This window comes from Saimiri boliviensis, chromosome 10 (genome assembly GCF_048565385.1).
Source record: "Saimiri boliviensis isolate mSaiBol1 chromosome 10, mSaiBol1.pri, whole genome shotgun sequence".
Taxonomy (NCBI): Eukaryota; Metazoa; Chordata; class Mammalia; order Primates; family Cebidae; genus Saimiri; species Saimiri boliviensis.
Window position 1 is genome coordinate 49,629,513 of NC_133458.1, and position 16,604 is coordinate 49,646,116.

At 40.4% G+C, this 16,604-nt stretch overlaps 1 protein-coding gene across 1 annotated transcript in view; it reads right to left on the reverse strand.

The window, feature by feature from the left end:
• Window positions 1–16,081, reverse strand: part of PRKAR2B (protein kinase cAMP-dependent type II regulatory subunit beta) — a 103,362-nt gene extending 87,281 nt beyond the window's left edge. Inside the window, exon 1 of the mRNA XM_003921320.4 lies at window positions 15,504–16,081. Within this exon, the coding sequence (XP_003921369.3) occupies window positions 15,504–15,810 (307 nt within the window). The 5' untranslated portion in view covers window positions 15,811–16,081. The remainder of the gene's footprint in view (window positions 1–15,503) is intronic.
• Window positions 16,082–16,604: the final 523 nt, after the last annotated feature.

A 16,604-nucleotide genomic window follows, 5' to 3' on the forward strand; every position in this document is an offset into this window, starting at 1 on the left:
TAGAGACGGGGTTTCACCATGTTGACCGGGATGGTCTCGATCTCTCGACCTCGTGATCCACCCGCCTCGGCCTCCCAAAGTGCTGGGATTACAGGCTTGAGCCACCGCGCCCGGCCTGCCAAGTACTGTTAATTCATTTAATTCTTAACCCTCTGAAGTAGGTACTATCTGTATTCCCATTTTGTAGATGAGGAAAATGAGGCACTGACCACAAAATAGACAACTTATTCAAAGTCCCAAAAGTTACAAATGGCAAAGTCAGGCTTCAAATCTAGAGTCTATACCAAAACGAAGTCATACTACTAAAAAAGCTTCCACTATTTCAGATTTTTCATATAATTACTCTTAAATGTTTGGCAACTAAAAGCAATCTGGTTTATTTTTGCTTTTTCCATAAAATCAAATGGCCAGGTTTAAAAAGTATGAGGCAAAGGAAAGGGAGCTCTAGTGAGCATTGTTCATGAAAATTAGTGGAAGGGGAAACAGCAGAGAAGAACTGAGGAAAGAGAGAACACATTCAGTTTAGGATAAAATTGTTTGGTGCTGCCTGAAAAACATGCAAGCAAAGGTATTTGGTAAGCAGCTGGATATGTCTGTTTCAGTCTTAAAGAGACAGTCCTGTGCTGGAGTTAGAGAAAAACTGGAGAATTCCAAAGAGCAAGTGAGTCTTGAGGGCTCAGCAGGATTCAAGAAATAAAGGGAGATATTAAAGGGAATGCTTCCAGTTTTTGCCCATTCAGTATGATATTGGCTGTTGGTTTGTCGTAAATTGCTTTTATTATTTTGAGACACGTTCCATCAATACCTAGTTTATTGAGGGTTTTTAGTATAAAGGGCTACTGAATTTTGTCCAAGGCCTTCTCTGAATCAACTGAGATTATCATGTGGTTTTTGTCTTTGGTTCTGTTTATGTGGTGAATTACGTTTATAGACTTGGGTATGTTGAACCAGCCTTGCATCCCTGGGATGAAGCCTACTTGATCATGGTGGATAAGCTTTTTGATGTGCTGTTGCAATCGGCTTGCCAGTATTTTATTGAAGGTTTTTGCATCTATGTTAATCATGGATATTGGCCTGAAGTTTTCTTTTCTTGTTGAGTCTCTGCCAGGTTTTGGTATCAGGATGATGTTGGTCTCATAAAATGATTTGGGAAGGATTCCATCTTTTTGGATTGTCTGGAATGGTTTCAGAAGGAATGGTACCAGCTCCTCTTTGTATGTCTGGTAGAATTCGGCTGTGAACCCGTCTGGACTTAGGCTTTTTTTGGGTGGTAGGCTCTTAATTGCTGCCTCAACTTCAGACCTTGTTATTGGTCTATTCAGGGTTTCAACTTCTTCCTGGTTTAGGCTTGGGAGGATGCAAGTGTCCAGGAATTTATCTATTTCTTCCAGGTTTACTAGTTTATGTGCATAGAGATGATTGTAATAATCTCTGATGATGGTTTGAATTTCTGTGGAATCTGTGGTGATATCCCCTTTACCGTTTTTTATTGCATCTATTTGATTATTGTCTCTTTTCTTTTTTATTAATATGGCTAGTGGTCTATTTTGTTGATTTTTTCAAAAAATCTGCTCCTGGATTTATTGTGTCTCTATCTCCTTCAGTTCTGCTCTAATCTTAGTTATTTCTTGTCTTCTGCCAGGTTTTGAGTTTTTTTTTTTTTTTTGGTCTTGCTCCTCTAGCTCTTTCAATTTTGATGATAGGGTGTCGATTTTAGATCTTTCTTTGCTTCTCATGTGGGCATTTATTGCTATATATTTTCCTCTAGACACTGCTTTAAATGTGTCCCAGAGATTCTGGTATGTTGTGTCTTCATTCTCATTGGTTTCGAAGAACATTTTATTTTATTTCTGCCTTCATTTCATTGTTTATCCAGTCAACATTAAAGAGCGAGTTGTTCAGTTTCCATGAAGCTGTGCAGTTCTGAGTTTCTCAATTCTGAGTTCTAACTTGATTGCACTGTGGTCTGAGAGATTGTTTGTTATGATTTCCGTTCTTTTGCATTTGCTGAGGAGTGATTTACTTCCAATTATGTGGTCAATTTTAGAGTAGGTGTGATGTGGTGCTGAGAAGAACGTATATTCTGTGGAATTGGGGTGGAGAGTTCTGTAAACATCTATCAGGTTTGCTTGGTCCAGGCCTGAGTCAAAGTCCTGGATATCCTTGTTAATTTTCTGCCTCGTTGATCTGTCTAATATTGACAATGGGGTGCCCTCTCTACACAACTCCTATTCAATATAGTATTGGAAGTTCTAGCCAATCAGACAAGAAAAAGAAATAAAGAGTATTCAAATAGGAAAGGAGGAAGTCAAATTGTCTCTGTTTGCAGACATGATTGTATACCTAGAAGACCCCATCGTCTCAGCCCAAAATCTCCTGAAACTGATAAACAAATTCAAAGTCTCAGGATACAAAATCAATGTGCAAAAATCACAAGCATTTCTATACACCGATAACAGACTTAAAGAGAGCCACATCAAGAACGAACTGCCATTCACAATTGCTACAAAGAGAATAAAATTCCTAGAAGTACAACTAACAAAGGATGTAAAGGACCGCTTCAAGGAGAGCTACAAACCACTGCTCAACGAAATAAGAGAGGACACAAACAGATGGAGAAACATTCCATGCTCATGGTTAGGAAGAATCAATATTGTGAAAATGGCCATACTGCCCAAAGGAATTTACAGATTCAACGCTATCCCCATCAAGCTACCAATGACCTTCTTCACAGAACTGGAAAAAGCCACCTTAAACTTCACATTGAACCAAAAGAGAGCCCACATAGCCAAGTCAATTCTAAGCCAAAAAAACAAAAAACAAAAAAAAAACAAACGAGGAGGCATTACACTACCCTACCAGACTTCAAACTATACTACAAGGCTACAGTAATCAAAACAGCATGGTACTGGTACCAAAACAGAGATACAGACCAATGGAACAGAACAGAGGCCTCGGAGGCAACACCACACATTTACAACCATCTGATCTTCGACAAACCTGACAAAAACAAACAATGGGGAAAGGACTCCCTGTTTAATAAATGGTGTTGGGAAAACTGGCTAGCCATGTGCAGAAAGCTGAAACTGGACCCCTTCCTGACACCTTACACTAAAATTAACTCCAGATGGATTAAAAACTTAAACATAAGCCCTAACACCATAAAAACCCTGGAAGAAAACCTAGGCAAAACCATTCAGGATATAGGCGTAGGCAAGGACTTCATGACCAAAACACCAAAAGCATTGGCAACAAAAGCCAAAATAGACAAATGGGACCTAATCAAAGTCCACAGCTTCTGCACAGCAAAAGAAACAGTCATTAGAGTGAATCGGCAACCAACAGAATCGGAAAAAATTTTTGCCATCTACCCATCTGACAAGGGGCTGATATCCAGAATCTACAAAGAACTAAAACAGATTTACAAGAAAAAAATAAACAAACCCATTCAAAAATGGGCAAAGGACATGAAAAGACACTTTACCAAAGAAGACATGCATGATGCCAACAAGCATATGAAAAAATGTTCATCATCACTGGTCATCAGAGAAATGCAAATTAAAACTACATTGAGATACCACCTCACAGCAGTTGGAATGGCGATCATTAAAAAATCTGGAAACAACAGATGCTAGAGAGGATGTGGAGAAATAGGAACACTTTTACACGGTTGGTGGGAGTGTAAATTAGTTCAACCATTGTGGAAGACAGTGTGGTGATTCCTCAAGGACCTAGACAAAGAAATTCCATTTGACCCAGCAATCCCATTACTGGGTATATATCCAAAGGATTATAAATCGTTCTACTATAAGGACACATGCACACGAATGTTTGTTGAAGCACTATTTACAATAGTAAAGACTTGGAACCAACCCAAATGCCCATTAATGATAGACTCGACAGGAAAATGTGGCACATATACACCATGGAATACTATGCAGCCATCAAAAACGATGAGTTCGTGTCCTTTGTAGGGACATGGATAAACCTGGAAACCATCATTCTCGGTGAACTGACATAAGAACAGAAAATCAAACACCGCATGTTCTCACTCGTAAGGCGGGTGTTGAACAATGAGAATACATGGACACAGGGAGGGGAGCATCACACACTGGGGTATGTAGGGGGGAACCGGGGGGGGGAACCGGGGGGGGGAACAGTGGGGGGGGGTGTTGGGGAGAGATAGCATGGGGATAAATGCCAGACATAGGTGATGGGGATGAAGGCAGGACATCACACTACCACGTGTGTACCTATTCAACATCTTGCATGTTCTTCACATGTATCCCAAAGCCTAAAATGCAATTGAAAAAAAAGAAAAGAAAAGAAATAAAGGGAGGAGGGCAGCTTGACTTGCAAGGTGGCAAGAATGATGAGGAAACGCAAAGACATGCATATGGACAAAGCAAGTTCAGGGCAATTGATCAGTTTTAGATTAAGCACAGGATTCACGTTAGCAGATGCAATGCAATGCTGCAACAGAGGTTTGTGTGGGGCAAGAATGTCACTTCAACTAGAATATGAAATTCTACAGGCAAAATGAGCCTGTGTTTGTGCGTTCTGTGCAATTTACAGAGTGTTCAAACGTCAGGTCCAAGCCTCACATTACATTTTTAATATAATGAAGTCTAAACCTATGAGACTTAACTGAAGACAGACTAAAGCTTTTATACTTTGTGAAAACATTTTAAAATATATTAATGTAAAAGATTATTAGACTATTATCGTAAGTCTATTTAAAATATTTACATGCCTAAGAAGTTTTCAATCATATTACATTCACACACATTTACCATTAGACACTTAGTATTCAATATATTAAAAAACATTTGCACACCTACTGTGGGCAAAGCACAACACATACAGGAAAGACTTAGAGAGGGTATATTCCTGCACATTCTTGCCTGTCTATACTGAGGACCCCTGACATCTCCAAAGCTGACTGATGGAGTCTATATTGATTCCACCACATTGATACTATTAATGTCAAGGAGGGAAACTTGCAAAGATTTTTGGTATACTGAAATGTAAACTAAACCTTTGGGAAAAGAGTGAGATTTGGCAGAAAGATATGGAGAGCGGAGTGGGCATTCAGGACCAAGATAATGACTTAAGACAAAAATATTTGGCTATATCAATTTAGAATCATGTCATGTCCTACTATATATCTGTTTTATTTATGACTTAATGGATATTTACAAAAGATTTGCCTTTCTTTCAAGTATTTTTAAACTTAAAGTTTATTTAATAGGTAATCCAAGCACATGCGAAACACTTTTTCAAAAGTTCCAAAAAAACAATAGTGAATGGTCTCTCCTAACCAAATAATCTAGAATATTCTAAGAAATTGCATTTATTTTAAACTATTTTAAACTTTAGACTTTCTTCCAATTCTGACTGGTATTTCCATGATTTATTGATTCCTAACCAGACAACTATAACATGATTCTCTTTGTCCCATCCGCAAATGTTGCACCAAAAACATTACTGCTCTATAATTGGAATTCAAGATATACAGGAAAACAGGCTTTAAAAGAAAAAGCCTGGATTTCCCCCTTCAGGTAATATAGCTTATTTCCTTTTTATAAGACGGAATTTTCTTCTGTATTCTGCCAAACTTCTGTTGAGTCAAATAACTTATCTAGTGACTGTCTTTTTAAAAAGACACACAGACAGACAGACAGACAGACAGACAGACAGACAGACACACACACACACACACACACACACACACACGCACACATACTCTGCAAATCCTTTGTAATCTAGAAGCTTGAATCAGGGAACTAAAGTTGATCATGCCTACTTTATACATTACCAGATTATCAATTTAAGTGGTATGTTTAGAATTGTAGTCTCCAAAATGGGGTTCATGTATGCCAAGATAGTGTATAAAGCAATATGTTGGGATGTAGGAGAAAATTACAACTTGCTTGGAATTGCTTTTTACTTCATCCTTTCAAAATTTATATTCTAGGAAGGGTTATCATACACATAAGTCAGTATAGTGGCACACGTATAAAATTTATGAACATATTTTGGGGTGTACACTCAAATATATTTTGCTAATAGTGGTATATAAAAAATAAATTTGAGAATTAAGCAGCTCAGTACATGAGATGATTATTTCTAAAATAAATAAATATAAGGCTGTGTGTGGTGGTTCATGACTATAATCTCAGCACTTTGGAGATTGAGGTGGGTGGATCACTTGAGGCCAGGAGTTCCAGACCAGCCTTGCCAACATGGAAAAACCTCGTATCTACCAAAAATACAAAAATCAGGCGGATGTGGTGGTGTGCACCTGTAATCCCAGCTACTCAGGAGGCTGAGGCAGGAGAATCACTTGAACACGGAGGCAGAGGCTGCAGTGAACTAAGATGACACCACTGCACTCCAACCTGGGCGATAAAACAAGACTCTCAAAAACAAAACAAAATAAAAAACAAATGTATTGAGTTTCTATGGTACATGAAATGCTAATTTGGGTTGAATAGACAGAGAAAGCAAATTGTAAAAGGGGGAGATCAATGCAGGGCTAGCCTGCAAATTTTTAGAGGGAAAAGTAGGTAGCTTATTTTTTGAAATGTGATTATTTTCAACCATGTTACTGCTAAAAGAGTTACTGAAATGAAGCGTATAAACTGTGGTTGAAGAGAGGGACCCTGAAGTCAGGCTGCCAGCTTTAAACCTTGATTTCAGCAATTACTTTTGAGAAGACTAAATCGATATGTGTAAAGCACTGTTCAGCATCTGGTACATCAGTAGTCAAAAGGGTTAATAATAACTAGTATTAAATTAAAAGGACACCTTTTTTTTTTTTCTTTTTGAGACGGAGTCCCCCTCTGTCGCCTATGCTAGAGTGCAGTGGCACAATCTCAGCTCACTGCAACCTGTGCCTCCCAGGTTCACGCAATTCTCCTGCCTCTGCCTCCTGAGTAGCTGTGATTACAGGTGCCCGCCACCACACCCAGCTAATTTTTGTATTTTTAGTAGAGATGGGATTTCACCATGCTGGCCAGGCAGGTCTCGAACTCCTGATCTCAGGTGACCTGCCCGCCTCGACCTCCCAGAGTGCTGGGATTACAGGCATGGGCTACTGCGCCTGGCCCAAAAGAACACCATTTAAAAAACATTCGCTTTCTATAATAATGAGAATGAAACAGCCGAATCATGTTTTAATTCAACATGACCTTTGAAAAAGATGCTTTTTGGGACTAACTGAAATATATTGGAACAAATGGCTTTTTTCATTCTTTTTTTACCCCCAAAATTCCCCTCTGTGTCACTCCAGTGGACTATTTTGTCTTGGAACAGCTAATGTAAATTAAACAATGTCATCCTTAGCCAAACGGATACAGAAATAACTGTATACAGTATATCTTCTTGGCATCACTTTCATGGAACATGTGTTTACATTTTGACCTTTTGTCTTTTTTTTTTAAATTAAGAAACATTTTTAAACAGCAGCAACTGGAATGACTTTTTTTTTAGTTTCCAAACGTATTAAGTTACACAATAGGCAGAGCCTATTGCTGAAACATTTATAAATGTTATACCAACTGTTTATAGTTCTGATTTTCTTAAATTGTTTTGTTGTCATGTAAGCCATGACCTGAGAATTTTAGCTCAGATTCTTTCTACAAAATAATTACATAATGAAGCAGTCTGAGTCATTTTGAATTTGTGAAGCACAAAATTCACTCCTGTAAAATGATGAGCATCATAGTGACGTTTTTATAGCAGGGTTTTGTGACTGTACCAAGTACAACTAGAAGAGATAAGACTGGAAGGAGAAGAACAGGACCAAGAACACAGTAACAATTCATCCAACTCAGAAAAATCACTGTATTCTTGTTTCTTTTCCATTGCCTCTTCTTAAGCAAATAGGAAAATACAGTCTAATATTCGATTTCACTTTACTGAAAAAGAATCAAAGAGTAAAAAAACCTGGAAATTCTGAAGACAACAGTACTTTTGTTTAGCCCAGTCTTTTAAACCTTATCTATCAACTTGATGGAAGACAGAAAAAAATCATATAAGTTCATATAAATAGCATACAAAATGTTGGCAACCGTTCTATGAATAAAATCAAATGTATAAGGCCAAAACCTACCAAATTTGGGTAAGAAACTTCTCTCTCTCTCACCTGCCCTATCTATTAACAAAATTGATCACATATACTATCTATGAGGCCATCTCTGACAAAAGGATGGTGCCTTAACAAGTCTAGGCAAGTCGCAGTGGCTCACTCCTCTAATTCCAACACTTTTGGAGGCCGAGGCAAAAGGAATGCTTGAACCCAGGAATTCAAGACCAGCCTGGGCAACAAAGCAATACCTCATCTCTACCAAAAAAAAAAAAAAAAAAAAAGTCTAAGGAGAGTAAATTTTAGAACTAATCATTTCTTAAAATAATAAAAAAGTTGGCTCTCAACAAACATTTGTACAGTGAATGAATAAATACAATATCCTAATTTCCAACTCTTCACAGATTCTTTCTAATAGGCCGTCCCAGATTTTAGCACTTTCTGTGATTCTCCACACTTCTAAGGTAGACCCCACATGAGTCACTTCAGTCTCCTTCACCAAATCGCTCACCTTAAAATATTCCATCAATCCTCAACCTCCACTGTAGGACTTTATTGCTACTACTCCCAACAAATGACTTTCTTGATAGGTCATAAATAAAACCCAGATGGATGGATTCAAAGATCTATTTGTATTTGCACAGCTGAAAAAGAAGCACAACTGTTTTTCAACATAGCTGTCAACAAAATCTTGACAGCTGGGAAATTTACTGGAATCCATGGAATGAGATTTGCAACAATAAAATAACCATTCAATATTTACTCCTGTTCTACCCAGACACAGCACATCAATGTATGTGCAAACCACACACACAAAAAAAGCTGGTAACTGTCTTATCTAAAATAAGCTAAATGGTTTGATTTTTGATAGGTAGAAAATTAAAGTACTCATGCTTCAATTTCTGTTTAGTTGTTCCCATTGCATGTCTTCAGACAAAGTGTGAGTTATTCATGCAAGCCTTCACAACTGGTTATACTTCTCTCTTGCTCGCTCCCTCCCTCATTCTCTCCTGACTTCATTATCTTTCTCCCTTTACCTCCCTTTTTCCAAAGCCCAAAGTAATAGATGGATAATAGAAGAAAGGATACTATTTCAAGTTTTTTGGTTTCCCAATTTTAACCCCTAAAGCAATCCACTTACTATTACTGGTCAAATAAACAATGTTCTTAATTTCTGCTTTGAAAAGCACAATCACCATCTCTAACTCAAAATAATTTTTATATCTTTTCTGATACTATTGTTTTATGCTCATAACTAAGATAATGGTTTCAATATTTTAGCCATTGTCATGAATGATGTAATCCATTTCAGGAGGATTTAAAACCACCATTTAAATCTCTAATAGCCAAAAACTATAAAGTATCATTAATTATAAAATCCTGGAGCTCTTAGCTACAAATTATGAGTTGAAAGGATATGGATTTTATTACTGTGTAACATGAAATCCCAAGTAAAACTGCCGCATAAGCTCATTTCCTACTTCCTCTCTCCAAAGAAGTGCAATACTGGATTCATTTCCATAAAATACGATGAAATTGCTATTGTGCAAAAAAAGTATATAGCTCTGTAAGATTTTATATCAATGATATCATTTATTTAACACATTGTCCTAAGGGCCTTACGAATATTAATCCATTCATCCTTATAACAGCCTTATAAGGGAGGTATTATTAATATAGAATAAGTCAATGTTTCTAGCACAATGCATCATATATTTTTAAAAGTCTGAATTTAAGTTAATCCAAAAAATTAACTTTACATACATTTTTCAAGCTAAAAAAAATGTATTTACAAGGCTAACAATATATTAAAAGGACATTTTAACTTTTAGTCAGTTGTACTGACTATAATGACTATATAACTACAATCACTCGAATAAATTTATTTAGTTGTATGGTTGTAACCACACCCCATAGGAGATGAGGGAAAACAACTGGCTGCTTTTTCTCATAATAATTTATAGTGGGCACAGAGAAAGAATACATTTTTTAAAAAACACATAGAGGTTAGCCTAATAAATTAGTCAAAGCAACTTTTTCTTTTCTTTTCTTTTCTTTTCTTTTTTTTTTTTTTTTTGAGACAAAGTCTCTGTTGCCCAGGCTGGAGTACAGTGATGTGATCATGTCTCACTGCAGGCTCTTCAAACTCCTGGGCTCAAGCAGTCTTCCCATCTCAGCCTCCTAAGTACCTGGGACCTCAGACGTATGCCACAATGCCTGGCTAATCTTTGCATTTTATTGTAGAGATGGGGCCCCACTCTATTGCCCAGGCTGGTCTCAAACTCCAAGGCTCAAGCAATTCTCCCACCTCAGCCTCCCAAACTGCTGGCATTATAGGCATGAGCCACTGCACCTGGCCAAAACGCAACAATTATTTAAAGCTATGACTATTCTATGATTTCCTGCTGTAAGTGAGACCATGAACTCAACAGACTTGAGCCAGTTACAAACATCTCCAAAGCATATACTTGGGAAGTCAATCTTGCTCTTATTGTTTTACCACCTCATTTTAGGAAGACCACATAAACCATTTCAGATTTCTGACTTGTAGTGAAGCTACAATGAAGCTTAGATCTTCTAACACTGCATTTAACAAAGATGAAGAATATCTTCTCATAATTCTCTAAGAAAACTTCAGACACATGAATATTTTTTCTCAAATCTCTTTCAGTCATTTCTTCCCATGATGTATAAGTTTATTCTCTTAATTTCCCACCAGTCCATCACCACATCACCACAAGCTCTAACTTTACAATATTTTGCTTGACCTTAAGGATGTTTTGTAAATTCTCCAAATTCCCTTTGATTTGGTTTTTACCAAAAGAGTCCAAAAAGACTGGACATGGGACAGAGTTAAGAGTATTAAGTCAGGCCAGGCGCGGTGGCTCACGCCTGTAATCCCAGCACTTTGGGAGGCCGAGGCGGGTGGATCACGATGTCAAGAGATCGAGACCATCCTGGTCAACATAGTGAAACCCCGTCTCTACCAAAAATACAAAAAATTAGCTGGGCGTGGTGGCGCGTGTCTGTAATCCCAGATACTCAGGAGGCTTAGGCAGGAGAATTGCCTGAACCCAGGAGATGGAGGTTGCAGTGAGCCGAGATCGCACCATTGCACTCCAGCCTGGGTAACAAGAGTGAAACTCCGTCTCAAAAAAAAAAAAAAAAAAAAAAAAAGAGTATTAAGTCATAGTTATTACATGGTAAACTGTAATTTATTACCTTTGATATGCTTGTCTTACAGAGTATGATTCTATATTTTTGGTATGTGTATCTACTGTGAACTCTAGATCTTTTTCTTCTATAACAAAAAAATCAGCTCTTTATTTTATATCACAGTAGCTATTTTTTCTCCCAGATTGACTACTCTACATGTGCCCATGTGTAATTTTGTTTCTGACCACGTTTTCATTTATCAGAGTAATCTGAATGGCATTTACTTCATTTTTGGTTTCAGCAATTCCACTGAAGAAATTATTGGGCAACACAAGATCTCTTGATGATGCCTATATAAAATCATTACCCACAGATTTTACTCCAAACTAGTACTGATGCAATGCTGTAGCCTACTGTGAACCCTTCTAAGGAATTCAAGGCCTAGGGATGCTACCCTTTCAGACGTGACATGTCAAACTGTATTTGCTTTCTCTAGGACAGGGAAGAGGGAGGCAGAGTAGATGCCAAGAGGTTTCCATTATGGCTTCTTTCTGGCCTTTGAGAGTTTCCCTAGAAAGGGTCACCATAAGCCATTATCATTCTAACACCTAAAGCTTGCCCTTTTGACCACTATTGAGAGTAAATGGAAAGTAACAATTAGAATTGATAAGACTGGAATAGGAGAGGGAAAGGAGAGTTGTTAGGAGAGGAAGGGATCCCTTGGAAAGGTAGGAAGGAAGACCACATTCACCCATCTGACTGACTGGTCTAGTGCCACCTACGGCCATACCACCTGACCCTCAAAAATCACTGAGCCCTGGCCAGGAAACATTTTTCCAGCTAACTGCAGGTGCCTGGCTTATTTGATTAAACCACCACATTACAAGGTGAAGGTCATATGCTTGATCCCTATGTCCATCAATGGGCACTAACTCCAGCCTGTCATAAATACCATCACTTATGTTAAAGAGATTCACGAGGGAGGATATGAACCAACGATGCAAATCCATCACCATTACTGAAAAAATAACCAGGGAAATCCTGACTTGTAAGTCTGCCCACAGAACAAATTCCATTTAAGAACTCCCTTACGACCCTGGGCTTCAAGGTTAGAGAGATAAGACTAAGAAATCAGGCTCCACTACCTAGCTGTTTTATGTGTGACTTTGGACAAGTTAATGTTTTGGAGCCTTAGCAATAAAACACATTAAGGATCCCAAATAGAGCTTGATATATAAGAGATACTCAGGTTATAGTAGCTCCCGCCCCATCTGGAGATATAATCTGGTAGTCAAGAGCACAGGGATGAAGCCAGGTCCACCTATATCCCAATCTTTTGCAGCATACTAGCCATGAAACACCAGGCAAGTGATGGCCTTATCTTTCTCATAAAGCTGAGATTTAAAAAATAAAGCATTCAGACAGCACACAGCAAACGTCAATTAATGACAGTTATGTTTTCATTGCTAATAAGAAGATAGTATTATCACTATCTGTAAATGTTTTCCAAAGTACAGCCATGGAACTACTGATATCAGAATGACCTGTGATGTCTATTGAGGGGGAAAAAAAGGATACCATGTCCCATCTCAACCTACTCAAAAAAGCTCTCCAAAAATGGTACAGGGTAATGGTCATATCTCAATCAAACGTCCTTGAGATGCCTATGAAAATTTCAGAATTATTGACCCAGCAGGTCTTGTGCTGTATCCTAGTAAATTAAGACTTGTTTTTCAATCCTTATTCTTTACTATGCCAGAAGTGCCCAGTCTGTGGGGTTTTTTGTAATGTGGCACATTTCTGGACATAGATGTCAAACTAATAGGCTCATAATTTTCAGGCTCACTCCAGCTTTTTCCTCGGAATGGTACGGTACTATTTTGACTTTTTTTCTTCTGACCAGAGGTCAGCAAGCTATGGCCTTGATCTGCAGCTAGTTTTGTACAACTCCAACCCTCAGAAGGCGTAAGTGTTAAAAAAAAAAAAAGAAAGAAAGAAAGAAAGAAAGAGAAGAAAGAAGACGAAAGAAGAAAGGAAGAAGAAGTATTAGTAGTAGCGATCAAGACCACACGTTGCCCACAAAGTCTAAAACATTTACTATCTGGCCTTTACAAGAAAAGCTTGCCAACCACTTTGTAGCCTTATAATTAAATGTTTTTCAACTTCAGGTCTCAACACAATTCAAAATAGAAAGAATTGATTCAAATAGGAAATATTAAAAAGCACTGCATTCTGACCTAAGGAAGTACCTGTACTATTGCCAAAGTTTCAGTTGTACACATATATGTGTCTCCTGGATAATGATCAAATTGAATCTGGTTGCAGTCAGAAAGTTTTAAAGTCCTTGGGGTTGAGGCTGGGGAGTAAACAGAGCAATTGTTTAAAAAGGTTAACTTCTTTAAGTCACACTGAGCAATTTTTACAGTAAAGGTGGTTTGGAGACTGTAAGGCTATATAAAATGATCCCTGCTGTTCAGAAGTTAACAGCTTATCTCTTCACTACAAAATGAAAATTAAATCTATTCTGTGCACAATATATTGTTATAATAAGAAAATGGAATCATCAATGGAAAGTACTTCAAATGTATCATACAAACAAAAGACTTTGATTATATTAACAACATATCATACAAAATATATATCAGATCTTTACCAAGTCCCTTGGTTCCTAGTTTTCTCCTTCTGGGAAGAGTCCTTTCTTCCCCTTGGTGTGTGCATGAACATGTGTGCATGCGTCGAGAGCATAAAAGAAGTATTAGACACCTCTGCCCTTTCTGTCATCCGTTACTGGCTGCTGCTTCTCACCTACTTAAAACATGCATTCTCTCATCTTTCTCTTGTTTCTGGTAAGAAAATCATTTGATTCGATTCTTGTGCAAAAACAATTAAGACTATGATTATCCTCTTGGGAAAACATTTAAAAGTCCAAAATTAAAATTGTAAGTAACAAGCTTCACTTTTATCTTCATGGAACACTAATTTCCAGGGTTTCTGGGATTGTTTTAGACAAGCTAAAAATACATTAATTTTATAACCCATTTCAACATGTAATCCCGCAAAGAAAAGAAACAGCTTCCCAGGAGCATACACAAGGAAATCAAACGACACTTTTAAAGGTTTTCATTTTATGAAATACACTGCGGACATACAAACCACAAGCAGTGTAAATAAATAAAAGCTGGTGCAATGGTGCATGCATGTTTGCCTTACCCCACAAAGAGAAAACACTTGCACACTGCACTCCATGGCATTTTAGCTTGGGTTGCCATAAAAATGGGATTTCGGCATGTTGTGTAAATACAGGGGGCTGTAAATGAGGGTGTGTGTCTGGGTATGTTAGGGAAAGACGGTTGTAAGCAAAAGGGGTGGGACTTGCCAGGAGCAGCTATTTGAGAAAATTCCTTTTTCTTTCCCATTCATTCTTTCTAGCTCTACTGTCTGGCACAGTCCTTACAATTACTCACTGGCTTTTCATTCTAAAGACAACCAACAAGCCTTCAGAACTTCCTACAGTGTTTTTCTCATACACGTTAAAAAAAAATAAAGCACCAAATAATTCAGTATGTGCTTTATATAAAAAGCAAACCATTAACCTGTTTCCTCGTTCCAAAGACCCCAGTGGGTTTCAGACTAATAGGATCCTTTGTTGCACGTCCAAAAATAACACAACATGGTATTGGTAAACTGGAAAATAACAGACAACTCTTATCTAAGGATGTCAGAGCTATTGGCCATAAATTTTGTTCTGCCCCAGTGAGTCCAATTTCAAGCTTCTTTCAATGAATCTACCGTCCTAACAACAGTAAAGCCAATCACATTAAACACCGTTCGCCTTTTCTCTTTCGACATTCCATTAACCCAAGGGCTGAAAGAAGACGCCAAGTGAGCCAGTTTCTTTATGCACAATGGTATCCTCCCAAGCGAAATACCTCCAACCACAGCGAAAGTTGTCTTTCTAGCAGATGCCCACCCCAACCGGCCCAGGCAGAGGGGACAGACGGGCAGAGGAAAGCGTAACCTCCCAGCTCTCCCACCTCCAGAGGAAGGGAAGAGGGTATGACAAGGGAGCAGAGTAGGAAGGTGGGCGAGTGGGAGAGACAGAAATGGATGCTGAGGGGGTGGGCGAGATGGGAAGGTAGGGAAAGGTGGAGAATGCGTGGAGAGGTGGGTGCGCAAAGCAGCAGGATCCGAGAGCACAGCGGGGAGCGGTAGGGGACAGCGAGGGGCTCCGGGGGCGCGGAGGGGGTCCGGTCCTCACCATTGAACGCCCCTGCGTCTGCGGGCGCAGCCTCCTCCTCCTCCCCGTCCTCGGAGTCGGAGTGCATGGGCTCCTCGGCAAAGTTGACCCCCTTGCTGGGGGTGCCGCCCCCGGCAGCGGCGCCCGCGTCCCCCCAGGTCCTGCCCTCATGGCTGAAGCGCGCGGTGCCTTTGCGCTCGTTCTCCTGCTGCAGGCGCGTGAAGTGCTGCAGCGCGAACTCTAGCAGGTCCGCGGGCTGGTGCCTCAGCACCTCCACCGTGAAGCCCTGCAGCAGCTCCGTCAGTCCCGCCGGGATCTCGATGCTCATCCTGCCTCCTCCGCGGCAGGCGCCCGGGCGCCGCCCTCGCCCCCTCCCCGGCCCGGCCTCGGGCCCCGCGGCTGCCCAGCGAGCGCTGACGGCGCTACCGGCTGCGAGCGCGGCGCACTGGGCCCCGGCGGCCCGGCTGGCCCGGCCCGCGGCTCCCGGCGCGCGGCTGCTCCGTGTGGCGGCGGCGGCTGAGCGAGCGCGGCCCCGGGAGGGCTGGCAGCATCTCCTGCTCCTCCCGGTCCCGCCGCGGCCGCGCCTCTCCCCCGCCCGGTCGCCCCGCCCCCGCCCCGCCGCGGCGCGCGGAAGGGGGCGCGGGAGAGCGCGCACACGTGACCCCCGGAAACCATGGCAACCTCCGCCGGCGGGCGCCGCGCACCCGCTGCTTTGACCGCGCCAGGGCGGAATGCGCTGGCGGGCGGCGCGCCGCGGCCGGGGTGGGGGGGCCCCCGCGAGGCCGCCTCGGTGTCCACCTGTCCGCGAGCTTGCGGGCCACTCGCCCGGCTTCCCACGCAGAGCTGGTGCCAAGCGATTTGTCGTGAAACTTCAGCCTCCACCTTAGTAGTGGCATTTCGTTTTCCTTTTAGAATCTAGTTGCATGATAAGTGTTGTTAATGTCCTTTGTTTGAAGTCTTATGGTGGTACGGGTTCTCTTTTGGACAAAGAAATGCTACCCCATCTTGTGACGTCTTTCTTTTTCTTCCACCACATTTTATCCAGCCTTTTCTCATACATCCTGTATATTATGTTTTGCCTTACTGATGCTATTTCGTTGTACACGCCATGCATTTACTGTT